Source organism: Lissotriton helveticus, chromosome 7 (genome assembly GCF_964261635.1).
Source record: "Lissotriton helveticus chromosome 7, aLisHel1.1, whole genome shotgun sequence".
In the NCBI taxonomy this organism is placed as follows: Eukaryota; Metazoa; Chordata; class Amphibia; order Caudata; family Salamandridae; genus Lissotriton; species Lissotriton helveticus.
In genome coordinates this window covers 1,685,510,590-1,685,538,570 of record NC_136068.1, presented here as the reverse complement: position 1 = coordinate 1,685,538,570, position 27,981 = coordinate 1,685,510,590, and the positions used below count along the sequence as shown (strand labels likewise).

The window sequence follows — 27,981 nt, the reverse complement described above, 5'->3', positions numbered from 1 at the left end:
CAAACAAACAAAAAACAGTATACAGCCAACTGCGTAATTTTGTAGGAGCACGCCAGTACGCATGCTGACGCCTACAAGATGCAGCAAGTACTTTATTTATTTAACAATATAAAATAGATTGGTGTAAGCAGCACAAACAGTGGTGTTTTTACTTTTAGCACAAATGCGCTTAAAAAAAAGAATGGGGAAGCAGGTTGGGAGCAGGCAGTGTAGGCAGGTCACTGTTATAGTGGGAGAGAAGAGAAAGGCAATGCACTGTAAGATGTGGGAGGGAGGGTGAAATGAGGTAAGTCACTTTAATATAAGAAGAAAGGTCCAAGGGAACCTTGGAATGGCTGTGGAGACTGGTGACTATTTTGGTGAAAGGAGACAGGAAGTGGAGAGAACAACCTAGGTGATTGGTCCCAGTGTAGGAATCAGCGCGTAATCAAGTTTTGCATGGTCTAGGTGGGTGTAGCAATTACAGAAGTATTGAGATATTTCCGGGGCTGTAGCCCCACCTATCTCTCTTCCACGTCACCCCCTCAGCTCCTCCTTTCTCCCTGTACGTAACTATGAGGCACAGTAATGCAAGAGGGCCCGCTGCTCGGACTGCGTGTAATTGTAGAGAACGTGAAACCTGATAAACATGGAAATGGTGACCCCGGCGACCTCTCTTTCTCTCTGTGCACTGGGAGGTACCAGGACAGAGGGTAGAAGGAGGATGTACACAGCTGACCAGAGAGGGAGAGTGGAAATAGAAAGTTCCATCTTGCCTCCAGCTACAGCCTCTCCGGAGACATATTGTGTCTGTAGAAGATTGCCTTCCCTCATTATTACAATTAATTTAGGGGTGAAAGGCATTTAATCATTAAGAGATGATCGCGTCTGATCTGCAATAGCCAGATGGGAGGAGGGAAGAGAGGTCATCACACGCTGTACTGTGTGATGGCCGGCCAAAATGCTCTCCTAGTGAAATCGCCGGAAAGAGAGCTAAACACACAAAGGAGGGACTTTAACAGAAATGCACCAATAATAAACCACCATTTCTGAATGCTGCAGCTAACAGCCAATAGCAATGGGTGGGTTTGCCAAAGCCACACAGAGATACAACAGGTCATCGCTGATGCTCGACCTAAATAGGAAGATTTGGGCTTGGTAAAAGGTTTATTATGCCTGGTTGAAATGACCATTTTAAACTCCATACATAGGCTGTAATAGCAGACATGTAAAATGTTTAAAGGGCTACTTAGATGGCTGGGCACGGGCACATGTAGTAGTCCCAAGGTCAGCAAAAACAAGATCTGCAAATATTTGGGAGAAGAACACCCTTAGTCTGACAGGTCTAGCACTGCAGAATCGCATAACTGAATTGGTCTTCACAATGGTGAACCCACATAAGCTAGCGCAAGAACTTGTGGATGATGCCAGGTTCATCAGCCTGAAATTAAACTGTGTCATCCATGTAAATTGTGTAGTAATCTAAGATGACTGCAAGTGGGGGGCACATGTAAACATTAAATAGTGTTGGTGAAAAGGCAAAGTTACGGGAAATACCACATCTAATGATTGCTATCACAGAGAAAAATGGTCTGGGGTTGACCTGAGGGGATTGCTTTTGTAAAATGAGCACAAACCATGTAAACCTAGTTTTCCTGGCATAGGTTAAGGTGGATAATCTTTCAATTAGCAGCCAATGTATAATGGTATTGTAGGCAGCAGGGAGGTCTAATAGGATCACCACACACAGGTGGCCATGGTCTCATGCGTTGAGTAGTTCTTCTCTGATGTATATGAGTGATCTATGTACACCGACTGGTGCTGAAACCTAATTAAAAGACATTCTGAATACCAGTTAACTTCACGGTGCAGGACAATTTTCACACTAATTATTCCTTGTGATTTTTGTAAGTAGTATTTACTTAAAATACCATGTTTCACATAACATGTACAAGAATGAACTTAACATTTGATCAGTCCACACAGAAATACAATGAGCAGATGCAAACCACCTTCAGGTACAGCAGAAAACCACAATAATGGCACTTTTCTATTCTCTGCACAATTATGTATGACATGGATTGAATGATTCATCCCTTGAAATCAGTGGACTTTTTGCTTAATTTTATGGGAGTGGCTTTGCATGGTTCACTTATTGTCCAGATCTACGGCTAATTGTGACCCAATTCAAGAGACCTTCCCTGACAGAAGTCTCACTTTTAACTAGAAATTTGCCAGTAGTGGCCCAGAGGGAAATAACCTGCTCAGACCTCTCAAACTGGTAGGGCGTCAATACTGGCCAACTTTGTTTAATTGAGGCAACAGCACGTTCTTATACTTATAACACTTATATTGCTGCTTGAATTTATCTTAATATCTACACTGTGTAATTGTACATTAGTTTCTGTGTGGCTTGAAAGTGGTTGGAAACATTATCTGACCATCCTCGTCAAATTCATGCTCTGCAGTACATTTTCCTTACGAATGACTGTTTCCTTAAACAATGATTACTTCAAAGAAAAATATCACCTTGCACTTTCTCCCTGAAAAGCAAATCGTCATAGAATGACGTGATCAGTGGGACAACATTGATTTCTGTAGGCCTGAGTTTTGATGATCATAACATTCATTTGTGAATTTCTTGTATGTATTTTGACGCCAACATTTATCTCTTTCTTCCGCACTGCAGAACTCTAGAAAGCTAGGATCCAGTTGAGCTGCCTGTTATAAAGACTATACCGATGGAGGGGGACAGAAATATGGCTAAGATTTCAAGGGCTGGTTCACGTGCCAGGTCATCACCATCCAAACAGCCACTTCGACTGAGTATTGAAGAAACTTGCGGGCGAGGAGTACAAGAGCACGTGTCCATAGAGGAATCTTGCAGTTATGATTTATTCAAAACATCTGTCATTGATGGTTTGTTTGAACCTTCCTATGACATTCATGAAGGAAAAGTGCCCCTCAAGCTAAAGACTGATGAACCTCAATACCCCGTATCTGTGAAGTTGATAGATGATGTAGACCCGCAAGAATCCACAATCTCAGGTCCGGAACCAGAAGCAGGGTCTTGCAAAACACTGAGTCATGAAGAGGAGGCTCAACTAGGAACAGTGGATGACGGTCCAACTGGGGAAACACCTATTATCCGGGTAGAAATAATTAATAATCAGTTAGGAGGCATGGCTGATCCCTGTGAGATGCGGTCACCGGATGTTCCAAGTGGTGACCTTCAGGAAAAGAAAAAAAAGAGAAAGCGGAGAAGAAAGTCAGTGAAGAAGACAGTGGAACAGTTTTTCTACAAGAGTTCCCTGGAGCTGCGGAGTAAGCTCATGAGGGTTCGGCAGTTGTCTCCTAAGATGTTCTCTGGTGAGTTCAGTGCTTCTCTTCCTTTTCATCATGTAATGTTGATGCAACACATAGAGAATGATCTAGCATCAGAGGAGAGGATGCACTTTCATGCTCATACCCTTCAAGATGATCAGAGGCCTTGGGCTGTTCTTGGCTTATTAATTAGCTAAGAAAGTAAGCCTTGGGAGCCGAACACCACAATTGCTGTTTTTCTGGTACTCTGACCGGCACAGAATACATTTTAGGCGTGAATGGCTGCAGGTTTGCATAATGTTGAAGTGGGTGACATTGTTGCTCAGACAGGTGAATCTGTTTCCCAGATGTATTATTTTTTACGGAAACGCAGCACAACAGAATAAAAAACTGCAGAGCTATATTTACTACAAATGGACTTCTGATGCTGTCATCCCCATCGCTGCTGCATAGAAAAAGCTACCTAGTGTATACTTACGTCCCAGCCATGATCAAAAGGTTGTATGTAGGGCACAACCTTTTGATCATGGCGGAAATGTGAGTGTACACTGTCTAGCATAAGATTTGTACGGAATGCATACCTTCCAGTATAACATTCTATGCCTAGACAAGCTCTGAAGCATCCCATGCACTGGATGTATGCTGTGCACTGCAGCACACGTGCAACGTGTGGGTTGTTTGGAGAAATTAAAACATTTCTTCTTTTTAAGGTCTGCTTCAGAGAGGCATTATTGTTTGATGCAAACCCCAGTCTGGCTATTAGTAGATCAGGTTCTGCTTCAAAAGCCAGGGGTTCATGGCTTTGCTGATCCACCAAGTCACACACCAGTAATGCCCTCTTGGTGTAAAGCGATGCAAAACGCTCTCTGCACTGAGAAGGGTACATTTCCACCACAAAATCCCTTCTTCACTGAAACATAAGAACCCTTGAACGACTTTGTATTGCTTTGATTGCATCTCTTCACCCAGCGCAAAGACCTGAGCACTCTGGGAATTCTTTCTATATTGATTAATGTGATGACCAACAAACTATCTCCTACATCATTTCCAGACTTACAAAGACCTTGTTATTTGATAAAATTGTTTGAAAAGGTCTTAAATTATTCCGACCTAACACATCTGCAAAAGTCTGTTGCCTATAGGGAGAAATTATTGATAACACACTAATCTGTAATATAATACCTGGGAGCCACAATCCCTGAAATAAAAATGTCTCGAATTTCCTTATTCTAGTAGGGTTGAGATGTTTCTCGTGACCTGAAATAATAAACTATGTTGCAGCTCAACTGTAATAACTTCTTACATTTGAATTTGAAATTCAAAACGCCCGCTGACAGAGGTAGTAGATATGACATGGGAAGGGTACATAAAGATCATAATTACAGCTGCAGTTTAAACGACAAAAACGAGACCTGTCTTTTCATTCTTCTGATCTATTTTTCTAAAATGAACAAAATCAGAACAAAGGAAAAATTGTAGTTGTCAGCACTATCGGTTTGATATTGACGACTTGTTTCTTGCTTCCTGCATAGAAGTTCTCAATTCAATTTCAAAGCTTTATTCGCAATATAAAACATCCATATAAGCATACATAAAACATAGGTTACATTCTGTTTCATACTGCATGTTGTAATAAACAACAGAGCCAAGAACGATTAAAAAGGACAGAGTGCAGTTATGATACAATATATACAAAAAGTGACTTGTGTTTATAGCATAAAGTATGCTTAATCAGTGCATTTGTACATATGGTTCTTCTTTAACAGGATTTTGGTAATGGCGAAATAATGCATTTTAAATTATCGTGTTACAAATAGCAACAAAAATTATTAAAATATTTAAAACATGTGCAAAGGGTGCTAGGATAACATAGAAGTTCTCAAAGTATGAAGGTTTAGTGTACTTTTCACATTTAAAATAGTCCCTCGTGCATTTCAGTGGAATCACCTGCTAGTTCTTCCAAATGCAGGCCGAAAGATACACCCGAGGAGCCAATAGAAAGATGGCGAGGTTAAAGTATTCCTGTAGGCTGATCAAAGATGTGATTGACAATGTCCACAGTGAGTTGCTAAAGAATCCTGTGTCGATGGGTGAAAGGGGTGGATCTTTGTAATATCTTTGTTTGTTATACTTTTTTTGAAAAAGAAAAAGTCTTGGCTTACATCAGAATTCAAAAGTTGGGATTGGATAAATTACAATGCTGGAGCCACTTGTGAATTTGGCAAGCAGCAGGCACGAGGGCAGGCACTCAAAAGTGCTTCAGCGGTGGAACATAAGACACATCTGTACAGTGTAACCTCATCTGCAGAAGAAACAGCCTGGCTTTCTGCTTCTGTGTATGCCACTGCATACGCTGGCCAACTGTGATTGCAGAAATGTGGGGCAAGTGTAAGTAAAGGCAGAGAGCGGCTAAATCATGCTATATTAGCACATGGCTCACATCAGCAAGTATTTCATACAAGGTGGCGGCAGGTAGAGCTGTTGACGCTTGCTCATCATAAGTCTCTCACAGCGCTCTGAAGTGGTTGTACTGAGCCACGTAAGACCTTGTAAAGCAGTGGAAAAAAACAAGCAGGCTTAACAGACTGCTGCCAACTTTGTGCCAGTTTTATCCAACTGTACTGGCCCATTTTTCCATAAAATACTCTGCTGTTCCTAGTAAAGTTCAATGGGAGAACCTCGAAGCCCCTTGTAAAGTGACTCGCCAACCACTGCCTGTCATTGGCCAGCCATTTAAGAATTGTTGCTCCCCCCGGTCTATCCCGAAAATATGCCCAGCACAATTTGGGACATGCCAAGATGAGGTTTGGCTTGCAGCCTGTAGAGTTGCTGGTAATTCGACTCAGTTTGAAATTCCAAGTAAAACAAATTGTGACGCATTTTGCAGTTTGCAGTCCTAAACATTTGCTTAGGAGCTACACCCATCTCCTTTGTGCTCAGGGTTTAACTCTGGCTGAGAGACAAAACACTTTCAGGGTTTCACTTTTAGATCGAAATTGACAAACCACTACAGAGTGTGAACACTGCAGTAACTCTGTTCTTTTACAGCAACACTTTACATGCACTTTAATTTGTGAATTAAGTAACAGAAGAGACATGCAAATGCTAAAATGCGGCCGAAAGACCACAAAGACAAGCTCTCCTTTGTGACTCAGTCACGGTGTTGTGGCAAAAGAGTACTCGGATCGCAGAGATTGAAACTGCATCTGATAATGAAACGACATGCACTACCAGCCCTCTCTGCAAAGCACTGCTTTTAAACCTGCTTTTTTTTATTTCTGTATTTATTGTGTATAAAAAATCCGCAGGCTGTGTACAGCTAGCTGTCACACATAGGTTCTTATGTTCTGCCTTTACCACATCATTAATCCCACTCACAGACAATGCAACACTGTATAGGACAGCCAGGGCGCTTCTTTGCAGTCAGTGGTTCTACCTTATTTCACGCTGCAAAGAAGCGGCCCGACTTTTGTCCTGCTGTCAAAGTCCAGCGCTAACGTCCAAGCATATGTCTAGACAAGGTGTGTCCAGCATAGGTCCAGAAGGGCCGAATCCATACCAGAATTTCTGGGTAATCCCTGACTATGGAAATTAATTCAGTTTAGAATACTTGTACCTAATATGGAAACCCTGAGCTGACTCGACCGCATGATCAAAAGGTTCGGGTCCACTCTGAGGTCGATAAAAGAGTGCTATTGGTTTGGGTAACAATAAACATGATATGTTTTTATTTAAAAGAAATGTGTCCAATTTCTATTCTGTCATGCATGGCCGAAAGTTATCCTAAGTGCTGTATGATTTTATAATCAATAATGTTTTGTTGTGTTTTTACATATCTTCATTTTCATAGGATTAAAGACTTTTGGGACAACAAATCTCTTTGAAGTGGTGAGGGGTGGCTTCCGAAATCTGTTTCAAAGCTGTGCCCTTGGCGGGAGAGGTGAGTCTCGCAATATTTATTTGTGATTGAAGACCGCTTCAGGAAGTCTGCAGGACGTGCACCTAATGCCTGAAAGCCTGAGTGAGATAACTGGACATGATACAATTTGCATGCAATATATTTTCTGCACTGCACATTTCAAGATGGCGGTGGCATGCCAAATGTTTCATGATAACCTATTATATTTCCAAGATATTCTTACAAAAATGTATTTGTCTAGTTTTATACTGCAAACACTCCCATGATAATTTCAGATACCCGCCAGCAGTTGAGGTTCTTTGGCATTCAAAACATTCGAAACTACAAAGGAGATGTAAATCGGACTATTTTACACAACAGAATTATTTTTAGACTTTGAGAGTCAAACCTTTCATTTTCATAGGTTTAACACAATGTGTAAGTGTCTTCTGATTTTTTTTGCCAGAGTTTTATGTAGTGCGAACTTGTCCCGAAGGTATCGGAGCACCAGTTGCCTTACTCAAGGAGACATTAATTTTGTCAGGCACGGGGAGATTAAGTGATTTGCCCAGAATCACAGGATGTTGAGCGTCATTGCCAAGGCTCGAACCTGGTTCCCCACATTTGAGATCAACGCCCTAGGCGTTAGACCACATCCTCTCATTTGCTGTGTTCAAACAATAACGCCACCTCATGTATAACAGTTTTGTTTCAAGATATATTTAGATACCAGAAGAAGGAGGGGTACCTTGATTGATTCAAATTTGTGACTTGAGAATCGCAATAAATGTCTGTGTTTAACTCACTGAGCCATTGTGCTGGCTACAATAACACTTTTCATATCTTGCTCACCCAGCAGCAGACCGCGTTCAAGAGCCTTAAAGCCAGTGGCTTAAAGGTTAGATTCAAAGTCAAAGGTGCAGCACCGTTTGCCTAATGAGCATTGGACCCTGGCAGTCGGTTTTCTAATTGCCCAAATATTAAAATATACTGGCTAAAGTTATACATCTAAATATTTGGATTTTGGAAAGTCAGCAGACACAAAGGATTTCTGGAATTGGCCAGTGCGGCTCTTTTATATGGTTATAATGCTGAACATATGCCAGTAACAGTAATGCTAACACAGTGTTACCAGGTTAAGACCCCCCAAAAATAAAATCTAGCTGAAACATATGCTTTGCCTTCATAGTTGTTGATGATTGCAGGACAGTTCAACAGAGCAAAGATCTCATGTCATCAGACATATATGGAATAGTACTCACAAGTTATGCAGTCCAACCATTTTAATTTCCTCCTTTACTTGTAGAACGAGGGGCCATTTTTATCCTCCTGTTCTTGATCATCTTCCACAGCACCTCAGGTAAGTTTTACTTGCATCTATGACATGTACCATTAATGTGGATCAATATATGTATTTCACTGAACAGATGTAAAAAATGTAAATGTTCATCCTCTTGCAGCTTCTTCTTTATTTTTCCCAGCGCCCCCCGCCCCCCTTAACGTATCTGCTGATTGCAGCATGAAGCGCTTAGTTCTGATATCACCATTGGTGCACCGCCTTGGTGTCACTTCCCCTGTAGAGACATCAACGGGTGATCCATGGATGATCAGAGGCATTAAAATCCCCAATAAAACGGTTTGACAAGGTTGAGGTAACTGGGATGCGGCTAAATGTACTGCACGTGATCACCAGGTTTGAGTCAATATTGACAGCTTACCTGCTGTATTCATTTAATACTGAGAGGGAACAAATAGCAATCTATTGTTTATGGATGTTTCTAGTAAGTGTAAGTCTCCCCACATAACTTCTCTACCAGAAATTCTCCGTGTGTACCATGATACACCGGAGACCTCTAGGCTTAAGTCATATCTCTAATAGAAGGCTCATTGCCAGTTTTAGTTGGAGCTTGATTCAAATTTGGGTAACATTAAGACATTTCTAGACTATTATTAGCTGAACAATCTTCATATATTAACTCTTGGCTTCAATCGACGAGTCGCATTGCAAGCAGAAGTTATTCAAATCTTTGTAGGATGACGCAGAACTGGGTTTATCTCAACTGTTCCAACGTGGTACCACTCAATTCCCAGTATGCTTGGGTAAAAAGACTGAATGAATTAGAGATATTTTGTGCTGAAGTAGTTTCCTGGTTACATATTGCATTCTCAGAGGCTTAATGCAAGTGTTTCTCTAGAATCATTCGGCAGTGATTGCTGGACTAGTTGGATGGCCTTCAATGCAAACTCTTCTGGGTCATTCAGGGCACAATGCAAGTCATTGGATTCAGTCTTTCTGACAGAATTCACCAGATCTCTTTCTAAACTGATAGTACAAAGTGGACGTTGAGGAAAAATAAATAGACTGAGAGCACACTTGAGCGGCTGAGAAGACGCTTCTGGAGCCAAGGCTGAGAGGACGCTTGGGGAGCCACACTTGAGGTTAAACTGCTGGAGCTGTCACAGGACATTGGGGAGATGATGATGGTGGAGGCGATGCTGCTGGTCGGAGCTGAGCCACGCCATGCTCGTTTTCAGAATCCAGCAATTGGCGTTGGTGTCCGGGCTGAGAGGGGGCAGTAGGGTTGTGGGGATGATGAGGCCCGCAGGAGCACAAGTAAGGAACAATGAGGAGGTGCGAGTCCCGGCTAAAATAGCCATCCGGTCTCCCTTTTCAGCCAGCTTTTTAATTTAAAACCTGCAGTGGGCCACTCACACTCAGTTTTTATGGTCTTTGTGGCCTTTCTGATCTCCAGCCCACCATGCCACTGCTTTACAAAAGGGAAGGAGGAGAAACTATGATAACCAAGTAGAGCGGAGCTAAAGTGGTCGATGGTGAGGGCTGCAGTAAACTGTAAGCATTGTGCTACTTTTGTGTTCATAGCGAGTGGGCAGTGTATGAATCCTATTGCGTTACTCACCTGAATGTACTGGACTCAATACTGAATCCCAGGGTCCAGGAACATTGCTAACTGGTGTGCTCGTGCCAGCCCAGTACCATCTGCCCCCGTCTGATGTTGGCCATGGGTGCCGCAAAAAACCCACCACCCCAAAATCCGTACTAGCTACCTGGGAGTCCCGTAGAGAGGTGGTGACTACAAATGTGATTAGTGGAGGGCGGTGGGCCCTTAGAAGAGATAGCAGTGGTAAGCTAGCAGGGCGGCGGCTCTAGTAAGGGGGTAGCCAGTATTAAGGGCGGAGATATCAAGCCAAGACACAAGGATTTAATGGCCCACTTGGTCGCTGTTTGGAACATTACAGTGTTTGAGAGTTGCTACTACTACCAGTTCTCCTCTGACGTTGACTGCTAATCAATAGATACATTGAGGAGTAGAGTGACGGCCAGGAGGAAATGTATAACTGGGAAACAGAGGGTCACGAGACGCTCCCTGAGAGTGCACAAGGGACTAATTATGACCCCACCAAAGGGGAAGAAGATCCATAAGAGTGTCAACAACATTTCAGCAAATATCCCCTATTCAAATGCCTCCTGATCAGCAGGTGTCTACAGTTGAACCCCAGGTAGTTTCCCAACGAGCCTCTAAGTTCATTACGAGCTTCGTTCGGAAGATTACCCAGATCAACCATGAAGTGGTTTGTGAAAGTCCTGGAGGTTCGAGTAGCAAAACCCTCCACAGTAGACCAACTGACAGAGCTAATGGGCATACTGAGGTGATTTGAAATTGCATTTATAATTACAGAAAGACATCGGGATATTATAGAATCGGATGAACAAACTGAGTGATTGAAAGTATGGTGATAACCAGCTGACCAAGAGGTGGAGCAAGCAGTGCCACTTAGCTATTACCTTCAAAACAAACAAGAAGAGGGCTCCTGTAAAGAAGAATATAAAGGCAGGAAAACGGAGGAATAAAAGTCACAATAAAACAGAACTCCTTCCTAATTAATTTAATGGGTGAAATATCTCGCCATACATGATAATGGCTACACAGTCATAATAGAGCAAAAATATAAATTAAAAAATCGGAGAGGGACCCTTTGTTCAACCAAAGGAAATAGGGTACACTCGTACAAGAAGGTTGAATTATTCCTTGGTTACTTATACTGACTCATACATACACTATTGCATCCAATCCCCAGCAAGTTTTATACAAGTAAGAAAGAACATGCAATAGAACAAACAAGCAAAGGGATAAAGCCCAAGCAATGATGCAAAAATCAAAGTCAAAAGATCCAAGTCAAAATGAAAAAATGTATTAAGAAGTGTTTTTACAAATCATATTAAAAATACATAATAAAAATATTAAAATCCCAATATAGTCAAAAACATACTGTATGAGACATATTTAGGAAGGCAAATTTATACTGTCCTTTGCAAAAATGATAAGGAATTAATCCTCACAATCACCCCAGAGAGAAAAACAATTGACAGTATAATTTGCCATAAACTGTGACACATCCATAGAACAAACTATTGGCTAGAACCCGATACCCGCTTGTATGGACATGCGCCGGTTTTTCTGATACCCGGTCTTGAATCTGCCGTCAATTAACCCATTCAGACCGGGTACAAGAAAAACCGGAGCAGTGATTGTGCTACATATAAAGCCCAAGTAAACGAAGGACCCATATTATACCACCCGAGGTCATCAACTAGACAGGGTAGTTTTTAAATAAACCCTTGGACCCACAACGGGAAGAGCAAGAACAGGCGGTCTTAAATATCCATACCTCCTTAAGTGATTGGAGGTGCCCATACTATAGCGACAAGATTATTGGTGCTATGTTAGAAATGGGATCTCTGGTTGGCTAAGGCTTGCGCCAAAGCCAGGCAGAAACCACCACTCTATTCAGGGCTGGGGAGCCACACGCCAAAGATAACCACTGCTCACCCCCTTGGTAGCTTGGCACGAGCAGTCAGGCTTATCTCGGAGGATGTGTAAAGCATTTGTGCACACACACAGCATATTATACATGGTGCCACATGGCTCTAGGTCATATCTATAAGGGAATTATTTACACATGACAAGGCCACTTGGACCACTGTCAGAATGTTCACAAAGCGAACTTAGTAAAAGTAAAACAGATCAACGTACAACCAAAAGCCACTGGTCATCACTGTACTTAGCATCAGCCTGTAACATAAACTACATTATGCACAGTCTCAAATAAGGCATGAATTGCATTCTGTGCCCAACTCACCAGCATAAACACATTATGCAATCATCTCACAAGTCTAAACACATTAGAGCCAGACTGGCAATTCACATCAGGCAGGCAGACACACTGCACACAGAAATGCCAACTTCTAAAAGTGGCACTTCTCCACTAGTCACAATAATCTGCGCACACCATTGCACAGCATTTATTCTCACGAGTTCTCACATACTAAACTCGCCCCTGCACTCCTCTCATATCAGGAATTACCATGGACACACATATCCTCCATGCATTCCTATGTGAGGGCAGGCCAATCTCACCACATGCACTCAGAGTGCACACACTTTACACTGGGCCACAGTGCTAAAGTGCGCAGAGGCCAAAAATCACTACCATCATGTCAGAGCTTAAGGCAAAAAGTCCAACATGCTACAAAACCTAGGAGTCTCACTTATATGAAGAAAGATTCTGCCTGTAACGATTCAAAATAGGAGGTGGAGATACAAGGTCCTTTCTGTAAAGAACTTTATGTAATAATATTAATCATCGACCAAAATGACGTTGTCCCGTTTTATACAGGTCTTGATTTAAAGAAAAACTTTCAAAAAGAGAGATTGATAAGATAGTCTTGATAAAGATTGTGTAAATAAATGAGGGCCATCGAAACGCGTCGACGCATCTATTAGACACAATCTGATAGTTGACTGGAGCCCACAGATACGTCCATACAAGCGTGTATCGGGTTCTAGGTAATAGTTTGTTCTACGGATGTGTCACAGGTTATGACTAATTATACTGTCAATTGTTTTTCTCCCCGGGGTGATTGTGAGGATTAATTCCTTATCATTTTTGCAAACGACAGTGTATTAATTTGCCTTCCTGAACATATGTCTCATACAGTATGTTTTTCACTATATTGTGTTAACCCCTTCGCTGCGGGGGTTATTTTCCCGCTGTGCTGGGGGGGCAGGGGGGTGCGCACAGCGCCCGCATGCTCATGACGAGCTGAGCTCGTCACAGATGCATTACCTGCCGTGGAACGCTCAGCACAGCAGGGGAATTATCCCCGCATGCGAGCGTTCCACGGCTCACGACGTGCTGAGCTCGTCATGAGCACCGGAGGGCCGTGGCATGGAAGAGGTTAATATTTTTATCATGTATTTTTAATATGATTTCTAAACTTTTTAATACATTTTTTCATATTGACTTGGATCTTTTGACTTGTGATTTTTGCTTTCTTGCTTGGGCTTTATTCCTCTGTTTGTTTTTTTCTATTGCATGTTCTTTCTTACCAGGAAGTTGTATATCTTACTTATATACAACTTCCTGGGGATTGGATGCGATAATGTATGTATGAGTCAGTATAAGTAACCAAGGAATATTTTAACCTTCTTGCAAAAATATATATGACTTTATAGAAATAAATAAGAAACAGAATAAAGCAAATCACACAATTTGAACTTGTAAATTTAACATAACACATATTTTTTACTTCGTTAATATTATTTTATACCACCTTAAATTAATGTAGTTCAAAAACAAGACACCTACATCGAAAAATATAGGGTTGGAATTATAGACCAAGCGGTTAGCCTATGTATGACTTTCTGTAAGTATGTAGTCAAAACAAAATCATCATTATATTTACTCTTTGTTGATTTGAAATCAACATCTGACGTTTTGGATCAAACAAAACTAAGGAGATCACTTCAAAGTCGAGTGGGGGATACTTCTATTGTGCAAAGAATAATGGCACTCCCCACTAATGGTACAACTGGAGTCAGGTATGGTCTGGAAGGTGAATGCATCAAGAATTTCCCTTTCGAAAAAGGTGTACAACAAGGCTACGTGCTAGCCCATCTGCTTTTTAGTCTTTTTTAAATGTTGTAGACCACCTAATGGAAGAACCTATTGATGTTATAAGCGCACAGCTGCCCCAGCAAAGGGGCGTCCCGGTGCTAAGCAACAGAATGGGAGACTACCAACAGAAGGAAGGCCTATGTAGGAGGGAATGGGTCTTGATGGCCTCACGGAAAGCCAGGTAATTGTTGATGCTGCGGATGTGAAGCGGCTATGCCCCTATCATTGCTGAACACCTGGTCCCAATTTTATTGTTTGCGAACAAAGCAGTCCTTCTGTATCAAACAGAAAATGCATTGCATTGATTACTCAAAAGATTTTTTGACTACTGCCAAAGGAAGGCACTGACCATCAATTGTTATAAGACAAAAAGCATGGTGTTAAAACCGTCCACTAGGTTTAAGAGAAAACTAATGATAAACGGTGAGCATAATGAGTGTGTCAAACAATATGATTACTTGGGGATACAGTTCACAGAACAACTACGTCGGAGAGACAAGATACTGAAAGCATGTACAGTTTTGACACAGTCCTCTGGAGCAGTTTTGAAATTTAGACATAAGGCAGGTGCACAAAGTATTAGCACCATCCTTCAAATCTATTGATAGAAATCAGTGGTGGCTGTGCCCTATGGGGCTGATCTCTGGGGTACGGGTACTTACGCACCCTGCAAGTAGCGTAAAAAAACTTCCTAAGGGTGCTGTTAAGATTGGGGCCTGGTACCTCCCTATTAGCACTATGTGCAGAACTTTACTTCACGCCAATTATCCAACAAACCGCTTTAAAACCAGTGTTGTATTGGATTTGGTTAGGGAGGAAGGCAAAGGCAACGATCTATCAACATTTTCTGGGAGATGCTGCTAGTTCCGGTGGAACGAGTCTGAGGAATTGGCTGACCCATGTGAAAAGTTCACTGATAGAGCTACAACTGGGGCACCTATGGGCCGATCCAAGCAGGGCCGGACTGGGAACCAAAAACCGGCCCAGGCAAAAAGCTAGTAAATATATGTGCATTGTGGTTTTTGACCAAGATTCCAGTTTAGTAAGCACTATAGCAACCTATGTGAGTCTAACTGCAGCTTTTCCTGGCCTCTGAACACAGACAATTAGAACCAGTTGTTGTAAAACTACTCTTCATGAAGTGAGTAGCACCATTGACCATCTAAAAATGAATTACCTGAAACATACTCCGTTCCTGTCGCCAACAAAGAATTCTAAGAACCAACCCGTGTACCAGTAGGTTGGTTCTTAAAATTCTGAATCATTGTGGTCAAAATCTGAACTACCGCTTGAGTGGTAATGAGAGAGGTCCCAAATTGTGACTCACTAGGATTTGAAAGCCATCACAGGGATAGTGTCCTTTCACAGTCAGTAGACCAAATATCTGTTATTCTTGTTTTCTTTTTCTTTTTTTAAATAGAAGTTTTTTTTTCTTAATGGTAGTGAAGCGGCATTTTATTAAGTATACTTTTTCCCCCAAAAGATTCTGAGAGTTAGTTGTGGTCCTCAAAGGGATCCTGATTGGAACCCTTCCCTTTTGAGAATTCATGATCACCCAAAATTCGTGCGTCAGTAATTTTTCATTGTTATGCACCTGGATTTTGGACGCAAAATTTGACAAATATCATACCAATTCAGCATTTGGAAGGGACACCTACAACACTCCCCTTGCAAATACCACATTGATGTGGGGGGTCTCAATCGCATTGTATGAGTTGTAAAAGTTACCGACTCCTAAAATAGGATTCGTACAGAAGATAAAGTATTGTTCTTTTCGCAAACTTCGAATTGGAGAGTTTGTGACTGTAAAAACTCTTAATACATCTGGCACTGTATTCCTTATTTAAATGACCTATTGGTTAAAATGAACCCAGTAGTTTCCATACTCCTCATTAATCATACCAGTTCACCCCTTTTGTTTTAGGTAGGTTTGCAGGGTTGTGACTTTACCACTATAGCTTCGAGTTTGTGTATGAGGCTGCCCTTGCAAGTTTGGAAGCATAATTTATAAATGCAAGGAGACTCTAATGGGAATTTGTGTACATGTTTTTGTATTTGCTAATCATGTGTTTGCATGCTTTTTAAAACATATTGCGGGTTGATCATTGTGTTCATAACTGGTTCCTTTCTGCTGACAGCCCTGCCCAAGTGATCCTGGTTGCTATTTCATGTATACATATTTTGTCTCCTTAGGCCTCAAAAACTGTGAACACATGTTCAACAGCACCACCCCTATTGACTGTCCCATCACGCTTCTGAATCTCAAAGACCAATTGCAACCCACCTGCAACTTGAAGGAAATCCTTCGTTGTCCAGGGCGGACAAAATGCCTAAATAATATATCTTTGTGTTTGTGGAACAATAACTCAATTATATTCTACTTCTTTGAGGAAAATACTGGAACCTATGGCCTGGAGTATGGATTAGAAACAGACAATCAGAAGATAGTACATCTTGTGAACAAAGGTAAGCACTGTATTAGGCTGCCTTTCTAGTAGATCTTAGCATGACCTTCTTAACCCTTTCTGTCTCCTCTAATACTCCGTACCTCTGTCCTAGTACTTGGAAAGAGCATGCTTCTCCCAGAAATGTATGAGCTACATTGTAGAGACTCTTGTGCTTATCTGACATGCCACTAGACAACCCACTGCATAGGCAATGGTCATTTTTCCCTTTCTTGTTCAGTGAACAAGAGTTCAGTGCAGGGAAAGGAAACCGGCCCTGACAAACTGCTTGGCCTGGCCCTGGGAGGGGGGGAAGAGAGGGGGGAGTACAGGTGGGTGTAGCTGAGCTGTTTGTTAGGGCTGGTTTGGGCTGGTTTTGTTACAGAGGGCTGATATTGCCAGCCTGGTAACAAAAACGCCCCCCCACCCCCCCAGGGAAATGCCCAGTGCACGCTGCAGCTAGTCGGCCCTGGTTGAGTGGCTACAATGTTGAGGGTGGGTGGGGGGGTCACAAGGCACTCCATCAAAGTCTAACACCTTCAGAGTGAAGGCAGGGATGTCGACAACCGGACAACCTGAAGTATGGTCTGTTGAAAACATTAGAGAATGGATTGTACACCAAGGGCCAGATTTAACACTTTCACGTACAGTTTAGCAGCCACAAAATGCTGCACTGTGTGAAAAGGAGAGTGGAGGAGAGAGTCATATTTACAGAAATATGCTTCTCTCCTCCCCTTTCCCAAGGTTGTCTCTGTGATTCTACCATAGGTTTTGTGCAGGAATGATAGCCTTCCTGTACAAAATAACATACGTAGACTAACTTTAACCCTTTCCCTCTGTGTATGTGTGTGGGAAAGTGTAGCACACAAACAAAGCTGGAAAAGGATCGAGAAAGGAAAGCATTTCTACTTCAAAAGGGTGCAGTGTTCTGATGCTAAACCCATTTCCACTTTATTTAGTAAATAGGGTTGGACGTCAGAAACCTTGAGTGGTTGGGTGGGAACGCCCATGCACCATCCATGGTACGCCCCGTTGGCACTAAGTAATGCAAAGCAGCGGTATGCGCGGCTTTGCGTTACTTTCACGTTATTTCCAGAGCTAAACAAACTTAGCTGGAAAGTAAATTGGAAAAAAAGATTTTGAGCCAATTTGTGTCATTTTGGGAGGCAAACATGCTGTAAAATCTTAGTAAATATATTCCCTCCCCCTCACCCCCCCTTGTGTCCAGCTCATTGCAGAGGGATTGGAACAAAACAGAAACCAGCTGCTTTTCCAATCAATGTAATCAGATGTTAGTCAGTTTTATTCTCTCAACAATCTCCTTGGTTTTGTAAATCCATCCAATACAGGGAGTTGCATTTATAAATTAATGTCACCTTTATATCTCTTCAGGTGCAGATCCTGCTCATGACCGAGCATAATCTTTGTTTTACCTTTTTTCAATTTATTTTCATGTTTGATGAACGAGCCGTACAATCAAATAAATACTTACATTTGATAAGTATTTTCAGTCTCTGTCTGGATCAGGGGTGGCTCCTGGAGGGAGTGCTGCGGGAGTGGGGTGGGGTAGGGGCAGGGTGGGGGTAGTAAACTCCGGCATACGGCTGAACGGAGTTAAATAAATAAATAAAACGAATTACATTGCGCGCGCTGCAATGCTATTTGAGTCTGGATTAGTTTCTTGTGTTGTGACTGCTTCCTGCTGATCTCGATCTGTTATGAAAATTTCACGCTTAGTTCAGGTGGAGTGTGTCTAAGAGACAGCAGGTTCCACTTGGGTACAAAGCCAGGACAAGTGACAAACAGTGACTCCGCCTGTCACTTTAATTGTGTCTTGGCATGCTACAGGCTGCAAGTAGGCAATGAAAACCACAAAGATCTTTAACAAGCACAGCTTGTAGCTGTATTGTTTATTGAAACGTTTCTACCTAATGGTTTGAGGTATTTTTTTTATATTTTTATTACAACTCATCAGTCGTACAAGCTAGTGCGTCTGACTCTGGCATGCTGATGTAATGTTTAATTTTGTTTTCTTGTATTGGTAGTATAAGACATGAAAACAATAATAACAATGAAACCGCTGCACACACATAGGAGCGTTAGCTAGTAAATACAAATATAACGTTGTGAAAATTGTATTGCAGTGGATCTGTACAGGTGACTCCTAGAAGGCAGGTGTATTTAGAACAGGTGTGGAAACCCTTTTTAGTTTGTCATGTTGCTCACAGTTTAGGAGGGGCACACCCAGTATATCTGTATTAAGGAACAGTAAGTATCGTCCCCCATTTTGGAGAAATGAAGAGTGGCCAGGTGTCACTCACCCTCCTCCCCAGTCAGTGCGTTATGTTGTATTAGACAGAGTATTAAAAATATGCCCTAACTTGTCAAACATCTCCCAAATATAGTGGGTTTAAAGGCGAATCCTCTCCCTGGTTCCCAGAGACAGGCAACACACTCAAGGATTGGTATTCAAAATGATTGGTTATTTATCATTCATAATTTGTTTGCAGGACATATATATCAGAATAATGATAATTAATATAAAGATCACAAAAATCAGAAATGAAGTCAGTGCCAGGAATGCTCAGACCATTTCTTATCACACCTCCCTTTCCTGTTGCTGTACAGTCTACTTAATACCCAGAAGCATTTCCAGCCTTGTGTCTGGCATTGTTGATTAACTTGGCATAGTAGTATGCCAAGTCATGTTAATTTACCTGCATACCTTATGTTACTGTTGGGCCTGTGTCAGAATTTGATAATTTTTTTGTGTCCCCACTAACCTGCCCATGTGGTCTTGCCCTTCTGTGTTTCTGACATTTGTTTATGCCGTAGTTCCAGATGGCTCTTTATGGAGAGAGGAGGGACCCCTTGTGCTCAGCTTCTGTTACTACTTTTGTACACTAAAATGCCTCTTTGCAGAAGTTTCCTGAAGAGTAGAAAAAGCTAAAACTTCTGTTTCCTTCCAAGCTAGATCTGCACATTGCACGATGGCCTTGTAGTTGTACGCAGACCAGCAACGTGGACCTTTTCCTTCACTGCCTTTAATGTCAAAATGGAGTTTCCTAATAAAAACAGAGCTATTGAACACACATCTACTAGCATTACCATCCAAGCATTTATTTCATTTTCTAGATCTGAAGCCTAATGCACAAATACTATAATATATTTAGTGCATTCATATTGCCATACAATCAGGCCTGGCATGCACGTAATGTATTTATAATGAAAGGCCTGCCCCACTGGATATCAATGCCATTTTAGAGGATCGTCAAGAAAGACCATCATTTGCCCCCATTTTATATGCAACATATTACTTTGGAAACTATGAGTACCCCCTACAGTTTTACTTAGCCTAAAACTATGGTGTATCTCATATAGTGTAATGGAATGGAGAGGCTCTTTAAGCTCAAAAAATGAACCCAATGGGCTATGTTGACCAGTGGAGTGTGGAGTCCTATCCTTAGTGCACTTTTACAGGATAACCACTCTCGGGTCAATCCATCAATCTAGTGAATTGTAAAGCACAACTACTCACTCGTAAGGGTCTCAAGATGCTGGGGGGCTGCTGATCCATTGAAAGCACTGTGGTTTATTCGAAGAGCCAGGTCTTGAGGTCCTTCCTGAATTGTGGCAGTGACTACATGAGGTGGAGAGGCCTTTGCCAGGCCTTTGTTCCAGGTCTTTGATTTGAGGTAGGAGAAGGATCTTCCTCCAGCTGTGGTCTTGCAGATAAATGGGGCGGTGGCTAGGGTCAGTAGAGTGAAGGTTTCGGGTGGGTGCATGGAATGTGAGGTGGTGGTTGTGGTGCGCAAGTCCTGTGTCATATGTAGCTTTGTAGGTGTGTTTGAGGAATTTGAAGCTGATTCTTTTGTTGACTGTGAGCTAGTGGAGGTCTCTCAGGTGGCCGGTGTTGTGGCTGTGGCGTGGGATATTGAGGATGAGTCTGGCAGAGGTGTTCTTATTGTTCTGCAGCTTCTTGAGGTGTTTCTGGGTGATACCGGTGTAGAGTGTGTTGCCATAGTCTAGTCTGCTGCTGATGAGTGCGTGGGTCTTTGTTACTGGACTCATTGGGGATCCACTTGAAGATCTTTCGGAGCTGGTATAGCATGTGGAAGCAGGATGAGTCGGCATTGATCTGGTGGTTCATGGTGAGTGAGGAGTCCACGATGATGGCAATGTTTCAGGCATGGTCTGTTTTGAGTGTGGATCCAAGATCTGTGGGCCACCAGGAGTCCTCACAGGTGGAGGGGGTGGAGCCCAGGATGAGGACATCGGTCTTCTCTGAGTTGAGCTTGAGGCAACTGTCCATCCAGTTGGCACCAGCCTTCATCCTGTTGTGTGAGTTGTTCTTGATGACTGTGTGTTTGTTGATGAGGGAGAGGATCAGCTGGGTGTTGTTGGTTTAGGAGACTATGTTGAGTCCATGGTTCCTAGCGATGGCTAGGAGCGGGCTATGTAGATTTTGAAGAGAGTGGGGCTCAGGGCTGGGACCTGAGGCACTCCGCAGCTGATCTCTGTGTTCAGATTGGAACAGTGGTAGTCTGACTCTCTGTGTTCAACCAGTGAGGAAGGAGTGGATCCATTTCATGGCTTTGTCATGGATGCCAGCATCATTGAGTCTTGTGCATAGGGTGCGCTGGGAGATGGTGTTGAAGGAAGCCAAGAGATCCAGGAGGATGAGGGCTGTAATGTTGCCACAGTTGAGGAGGGTGTGGATGTAGTCTGTGGCGGCGAGGAGTGTGGTCTCCGTTATGTGGAAGTAGGATTGGGAGAGATCCAGGATGTGGGGTGCTTTGATGAACTCAGAAATTTGGGCATCCGATGACCTTGGCTGGGAAAGGGAGCAGAGAGATGGGTCTGAAGTTTTTGGGGTCCTTTTGGTCGGCAGGGTTTTTTTTCAGCAAGGGGTTGATCTCTGTGTGATTCTAGTCTTCCAGGAAGGTGGCAGCGTTGATGGAACATATGATGGTGCAGCAGAGTAGGGGGTGATGAAGGTGCCAGCTATGTTGAAGATGTGGTGCGGGCAGGGATCAGAAGAATGCTCTTCATGATCTTGAGGGTGTCATCAGCGGTGAGAGGAGACCAGCTGAGCAGGGTCTGCTTGGGTCCGGTGTCATTGGGTGCGGTGGTTGCAGGTGGGGTTAGAGGGTTTTGGGTATTGAGGCTGTTGAAGATGTAATAGATCTCCTTAATCTTGCTGTGGAAGAAGTTGCCCAGGTTGTTGCAGAGATTTTGGGTGGGTGGAATGTCTGCTGTCTGTGCTGGGTTTGGAGAATTCTTTGCACAAAACAAAGTTTGTTGCTATTGAGTGCATTGGCGTTGATCCTTTCCTGTAGGGCCACTTTCTTAGTTGTTCTAATGAGGAGGTGGAGTGCAGTGACAGCTCCTCCATCTCTTTTCGAGCCATTGACAGGTGTTTCTGGACTCATGAAGGACAGGGAGATAACCAGCTAGCTTTTTTAGATTGTTGCTTGACTGGGGCTTCCTTGAGGGGAGCCAGTGTTTCAGCGCATTTGGAGGTCTATTGATGGAGGTTGTATGCTAAGGTATTAGCGTCCGTGGATGTCAGTGGTGGGGATTTACTGAGGGAGGTGGTGAGCTGTTCTGCGGTGACCTTGTTCCAGCTTCTGAGAGGTTAGCGGTGGGTGTGGTAATGTACAGTGGGTTTGGTGAAAGAAGTGGACGCAGTGATGGTTGGTACAAAGGAGATCGCAGGTGTGGCTGAAGGTGATGTTGTCGCTAGTGGAGAAGATGGGGACTAGCGTGTGTCCTGCTGAGTGGGTTGGTGAGGTGACCCATTGTTTGAGTCCAATGGTGGCGAGGCTGTTCAGGTGAATGTTGAGGTCGCCAAGTAGGATGTAATCTGTGGAGGCAAGAGCGTGGAGTGTAGTGAAGTCAATGATGGAGTTGCTGAAGGTTGGACTGAGTCTGGGGGTTTTGTAGATGAGGGTGGTGTTCCGGATCATCTGGACCTAGAAGTGGAGGTGCTTCATGTTGGTTCAGTGTTTGTTTGTTTGTGTGGTGAGGCGGAGGGTGCTTGTTGATGCAGTGAATGATCTTGAAGCCATCTGGGATGGTGGTGGCGATGTCCGGGGCAGAGGTGGAGTTCATCCAGGTTTCCGTGGGGAAGGCGAAGTCTGGATAGATGAGATTTTCATGCTATGTTTGTGGATTCAATCTAGCTTGGTTGATGAGGGGTGTTACCCCGAAACTGGTCCCAGGATGCTTGTTTCCTGTCCAGGGAAGACCTGGCGTGGCAGTTCGGGCAGGACTGTACCCATGAGGCACAGGGTCAAGACTGATTTGCATATAGCTGGATCTGAACTGGGGTGGAGAAGTGAGCTAAAGAACGATGATGGATTGAACCCAGATCTGTGACTGGGGGTGAGTATCTGAAAAGTTCCAGCACTCCGTCCATCATCTCCTTGTGTTTGCTGTGTTTGTGGAGGGAGCATGTGTTAAGCAAGATACAGCTGAGGCAGTTGGGTCCGGTATTTGTCAGTCGGGCAGTGTTTGGTGCCATTGTGCAGTGGGTAAAACAGCAGTTTCAGCAGGAAAAAAGGCCCTGGGTGTCATTTAGAGACAGCCGGCAGCAGGTGGTGGGCGTCCGATGTTGAAGGCATGGAGATTGCTTGCATCGTAGTGGTGGATGGTTCAAGGGCCAGAACCTGTGGCGCTGGGTGTGGTCCACGTGCCTTCGTCGCGCCGGCGGTCAAAAATGCTCAGTTGTTTGGCAGTTTCCTAGTTATTGATAGTTTGTGTGTCGTTCACTAAACCAATTTCTTCAGTGACTACGCACTACGAGCACCTCATATTATTAGTGCAGTCACACCTACCATTAGAATTGGAGCCAATCGTGTTAAAATAAATGGAAACTTTATAACCTAGTGTATAGTTAGCCGGCCCTTATGAATTATTAATTATATTTAACATAATTTTTCCACCTGATTTTATGTGCAGTGCTATCCCTGTTGTGTTTGAGACATAAAATATATAGTTTTTAGTCCTTCACAAAATGTTGACCATGCTCTGTAGCTAACAGAGTGCCCCATGGATGACCCTCCATGGGCAATCCCACAATATCAACAAAGTCATCATGATCAACACCACCTACTATCTGGCTGACAAGCTTGCTACCTCATTTGGCTCTTGGCATCCCCATCAGCCAGGACAGCTCCAGAATAGAGATCAAGCAATGTGAAACAGAAACTAAACAGTGAACAGACCTTTTCCACCAACACTCGCAGGATCCTAACCATAACCCTTATTCATGAGCATCACCTAACTCTTAACGTCAGGATATAGGTAGAGACCTACAGCTGGAGAAATCATTGTTTTTCAATGTCAAAGAAAGTCTCCTTCACCTCTTAATACTCTGCAGCTCCTCTCCTTGTTGGAAACATTATTTAATTGTATTATTGGCCATTGATACAGTGCTCCACTGCCACTTCATACTATAGTAGTAAAAAAAAAAAATTATTGGATTTAAGCAGAGACATACGTTTTGTAAGTAAGAATTCTAAGGGGCCTGGTAATTTCCAGATCTGCACTATGTAGAAAAAGTGCAACATAACAAATATTTTAAACCGTAGCAATATGGATCTCAATCAAAAACACAGAATCTAGGGAAAAACATTTAAGCCCAGATTTGCGAAGATTTACCATCAGGGTTGGGTCACTTTTTTATGTACAGCCCTGACACAGAATCTATTTTTTGATTTGCAAAGCAACGCATTGTCCGATTTGCGTGGTTTAGAAAAAAACAAAAGTAATTAATGGAATCACATAGCACCACCTTCCATTTCCTAGCATCATTTAGTTGTTACATGGGTGGAGCAAGGGCATTCCTGGCCATCCACCCATGTTTTTTGACGGAATCCCATATTTACAAAGATTTGTAAACCATGGTTTAAACCAAAATGTTACACATATGCGTAGCTGGCATAAAAAAGACAAATATCGTTATTGCTCCGGGTACTTCTTATTTGCATGTGTGCTGCATTTTGCTGAACACATACAAAGAGGAAAAAGCCTCAAAGGATATTTGAGCAGGAAGTAACAATTTCCTACAGAAAAACTATCTTGAACTTAACATAGGCTCACATGTGCTGTGACACAAGGGTCCCTGCAATGGGGCTAGACAGCCAAAAGTGCACCAACACTATCTTAGTAGATATGGTGAATTTCTGTTCTTCCCTTTTGATACAACGCAGGGCAGCAACGTCCTTGGGGGCATATTATCAAGGGGGTTTATCTCCGCTTTTTTGGCTTTAAAAGCCAAGAAAGCGGAGATAAAATTATCTCCCTATTACCTAGCTGTCGCTATCACCAGTTAGCGACAGCTAGTAGGAGATAGCGACCATCTTGGGCCCCACTTTGCATGTCAGTGATATTTATCACTAATGACATGCAAAGTGGGCATGCCAAGATGTTAGCGACTGGAAACAGTCGCTAACATCGCTATCTCCTATTACCAACTTATGGAGATATTCGCGCTAAGCGCGAATATCTCCAAAAGCTAACACCTGCCCTGAGCAGTTCTTAGCCATGTTATCCAATGGTAGGTGGATAACATGGCTAAGAGCATTATCTCGGTAATGCATGAATATCGCTGACTTCAGCGATATTCATGCATTGCGGCCGATTTTTATCGCATTTGCGATAAACCTTGGTAATACCAAGGTTTATTTGCGATAAAAATCGCCGCAGCTCAGCGGTAAATATTTGTCTCTAACCAAGCAGTAGCGATAATTATCGCTATTGCTTGGTAATATGCCCCTTGGTTCGCTGTGTTGCGTCAAAGTTCAGAAAATCTGAGCCCTAAACTTGAACAAAGTGATTTAATTTCTGAAAAACAGACATAGCTGGTTGCTGAAAATATACAAAATGCCACAATACCAGGAAGGGGCTGCCTCACATTCTTTTAGGCAGCCATGAATAATAGCAAGCATCTTAAATTGAACAGTTCTGTCAACTGAACTGAATAGGAAATGTAGCTTCTGAGAGATGCACATAATATTGGGTATGGTGAAGAAACTGAGCAAGGTGCTGAAATTCTAACTTGGTATCTTTAAAATTATTTTCTCACCATGGTCGATGGCTAGAGGTCAGCATTGGCACAGAAGTACTAGAACTGCAATCCGGGTGAATCCATTTCCAAGGTTTGAGAGTTATATGGGTCCAATAACTTTTTCTGGTACTTGCAATATATCTTTAATAGGAATAAGATTGCTTAAAACATGCATCATTGACAATCCTTTTTCTCCCTCAACTGTAGGCTGCAAGGAACATTCTACCACTACAGTGCAACCAAGCAGAAGAGATCCTCATCACAGTAAGCACATTTATGTTTAACTATTTATATAACCAAAGGGGATGATGGACGGAGTGTTGAACATTGCTAGCACACACCAACAGTCAACTGATCTGGGTTTAATCCATCATAATTCTTTAGCTCACTACAACACCCCAGTTCAGACATGGCCATATGCAAATCAGTCTGACCCTGTGGCTCATAGGAACATTCCAGCCCAAACTGCCAAGCCATATCTTCTCTGGACCGGAAACAAGTATCCTGGGACCAGTTTCTGGCTAGTCAGCCTTCATCAGCCAGGCTAGCTTGAATCCAGTGGCAAAGTCAGAAAGGGACCCACGTCTGGGCATACCCTGCCAACTTAGGGCAAACAAAGCAAAACCAAAGGGGATAATGGCAAAGTTGGCAGTTTGGGCTGGACTGTTCTCATGAGGCACAGGATCAGACTGGTTTGCATATGGCCATAACTGAACTAGGGTGGCGGAGTGAGCTAAAGAATGATGATGGATTAAACCCAGATCGTTTGACTGGGAGTGAGTGCTTGCAATGGTCAACACTCCGTCCATCATCTCCTTTGGATTTGCTTTGTTTGCCCTAAGTTGGCAGGGTATGCCCAAATGTGGGTCCCTTGCTCACTTTGCCACTAGATTCAAGCTAGCCTGGCTGATAACGGCTGATTAGCAAGAAACTGATCCCAGGATGCTTGTTTCCGGTCCAGGGAAGACCTGGCTTGGCATTTCGGGCTGGACTGTTCCCGTGAGGCACAGTACTAATACTCCCATACCTTCCATTCCTATTTTTAAAATTCTGCATATTGTTTCAATGAGCAGGTAATGTCTCCAACCGTTAGGGCTTTTCTAGGTACTGTTAAGGAAATACCCCAGCATTGTATTATAAGATCCACTCATTCTGGTTAATCATCAAGCCTTACACCAAAAACTATAGCAAGGAACAAAAGGAGCACACCTTCCAAAACCACTCACACCCAGCTCAATGGAGTCTCCTGTTAAGCTCTTCGTAGCAAAGGGGCATCTATTCTTAGTCTTTCATTCTGCTCAACAGGGCACTATCTGTGATCTTCTTGAGTAAGTTTCCTAAAGAGCATCAGCCTTCTTCACCAAAGAATCTGCCACAGACTTGAAAAACTTCTTACTTCTTAAATAACATTGTTCTCACCAGATAAGCTAACAGATGAAGGAGGGGTCAGCACTCCAACACTCCCAGGCTATCTTTGAATAAGGAGAAAATTAGAGGATGTAATAAACCCCAGGAAGCTTTAAAGGTGGTGTTATATCCTCGGAGGAGGAAGTATTACGAGACTTCTCCTGCATGCTATTCACCCCCAAGGGATGCCGGAACCTACGTTTTTCATTTATAAAATAAGTGTGGTCAATCACAGACTGGCCATCAATACTAGTCTGCAGATCCAAGGATATGCCCCGAGCTTGCTTCTTCATGTATCTTGGCATGTGCCTGCCTGCTCTTAACTATTCCTTAATAAAATATTTGCAACTAATAAGTCAAATCCATGAATCGTTGCTGCAGGCATCATCACATCCCTGGCTTCACCTAGTGGGAGGCCTAATGCTTTTTTTAAATTCAAATTTGATTGATTTTGAACACATGAAACAAATCAACAGATACACAGAATTCACTAAGTCCAATACATTCCTATAGTCAATGCATCACCCAATCACAAACCCCAAAAGGCATATACAAACAAGATATGGAATCAGGTTACTCAAAACGCATGCTTAGACATGAGGTTGTAATCACCGAGCACTCTACCCACCATTCCCATTTATAGAAGAGTTGGACATCTGGAATACAAAATCTTTATCAAATGGATTTACAGGGGTCATCCGTGTACGAAGGGCTACTCAACCATTTTTATTCACCACTTCGGTTCTCCCAAAAAACTCACTTTACAGTGTTTTAACTTCACTCTGGTTGTCATGAAACTCACTTCTAAATTCAAATATTCAAATAATTAACTGCCTTTGCTAAATACCACTTGACCACTCTAATGCAATAATAGCCTC

At 42.8% G+C, this 27,981-nt stretch overlaps 1 protein-coding gene across 1 annotated transcript in view; it reads left to right on the top strand.

The window, feature by feature from the left end:
• LOC144770662 (uncharacterized) overlaps positions 1-27,981 on the top strand; it is a 93,103-nt gene that overhangs the window by 40,936 nt on the left and 24,186 nt on the right. The window contains exons 2-6 of the mRNA XM_078655374.1: positions 2,669-3,348; positions 7,154-7,243; positions 8,508-8,561; positions 16,373-16,645; positions 25,904-25,960. Of these exons, the coding sequence (XP_078511500.1) occupies positions 2,721-3,348; positions 7,154-7,243; positions 8,508-8,561; positions 16,373-16,645; positions 25,904-25,960 (1,102 nt within the window). The 5' untranslated portion in view covers positions 2,669-2,720. The remainder of the gene's footprint in view (positions 1-2,668; positions 3,349-7,153; positions 7,244-8,507; positions 8,562-16,372; positions 16,646-25,903; positions 25,961-27,981) is intronic.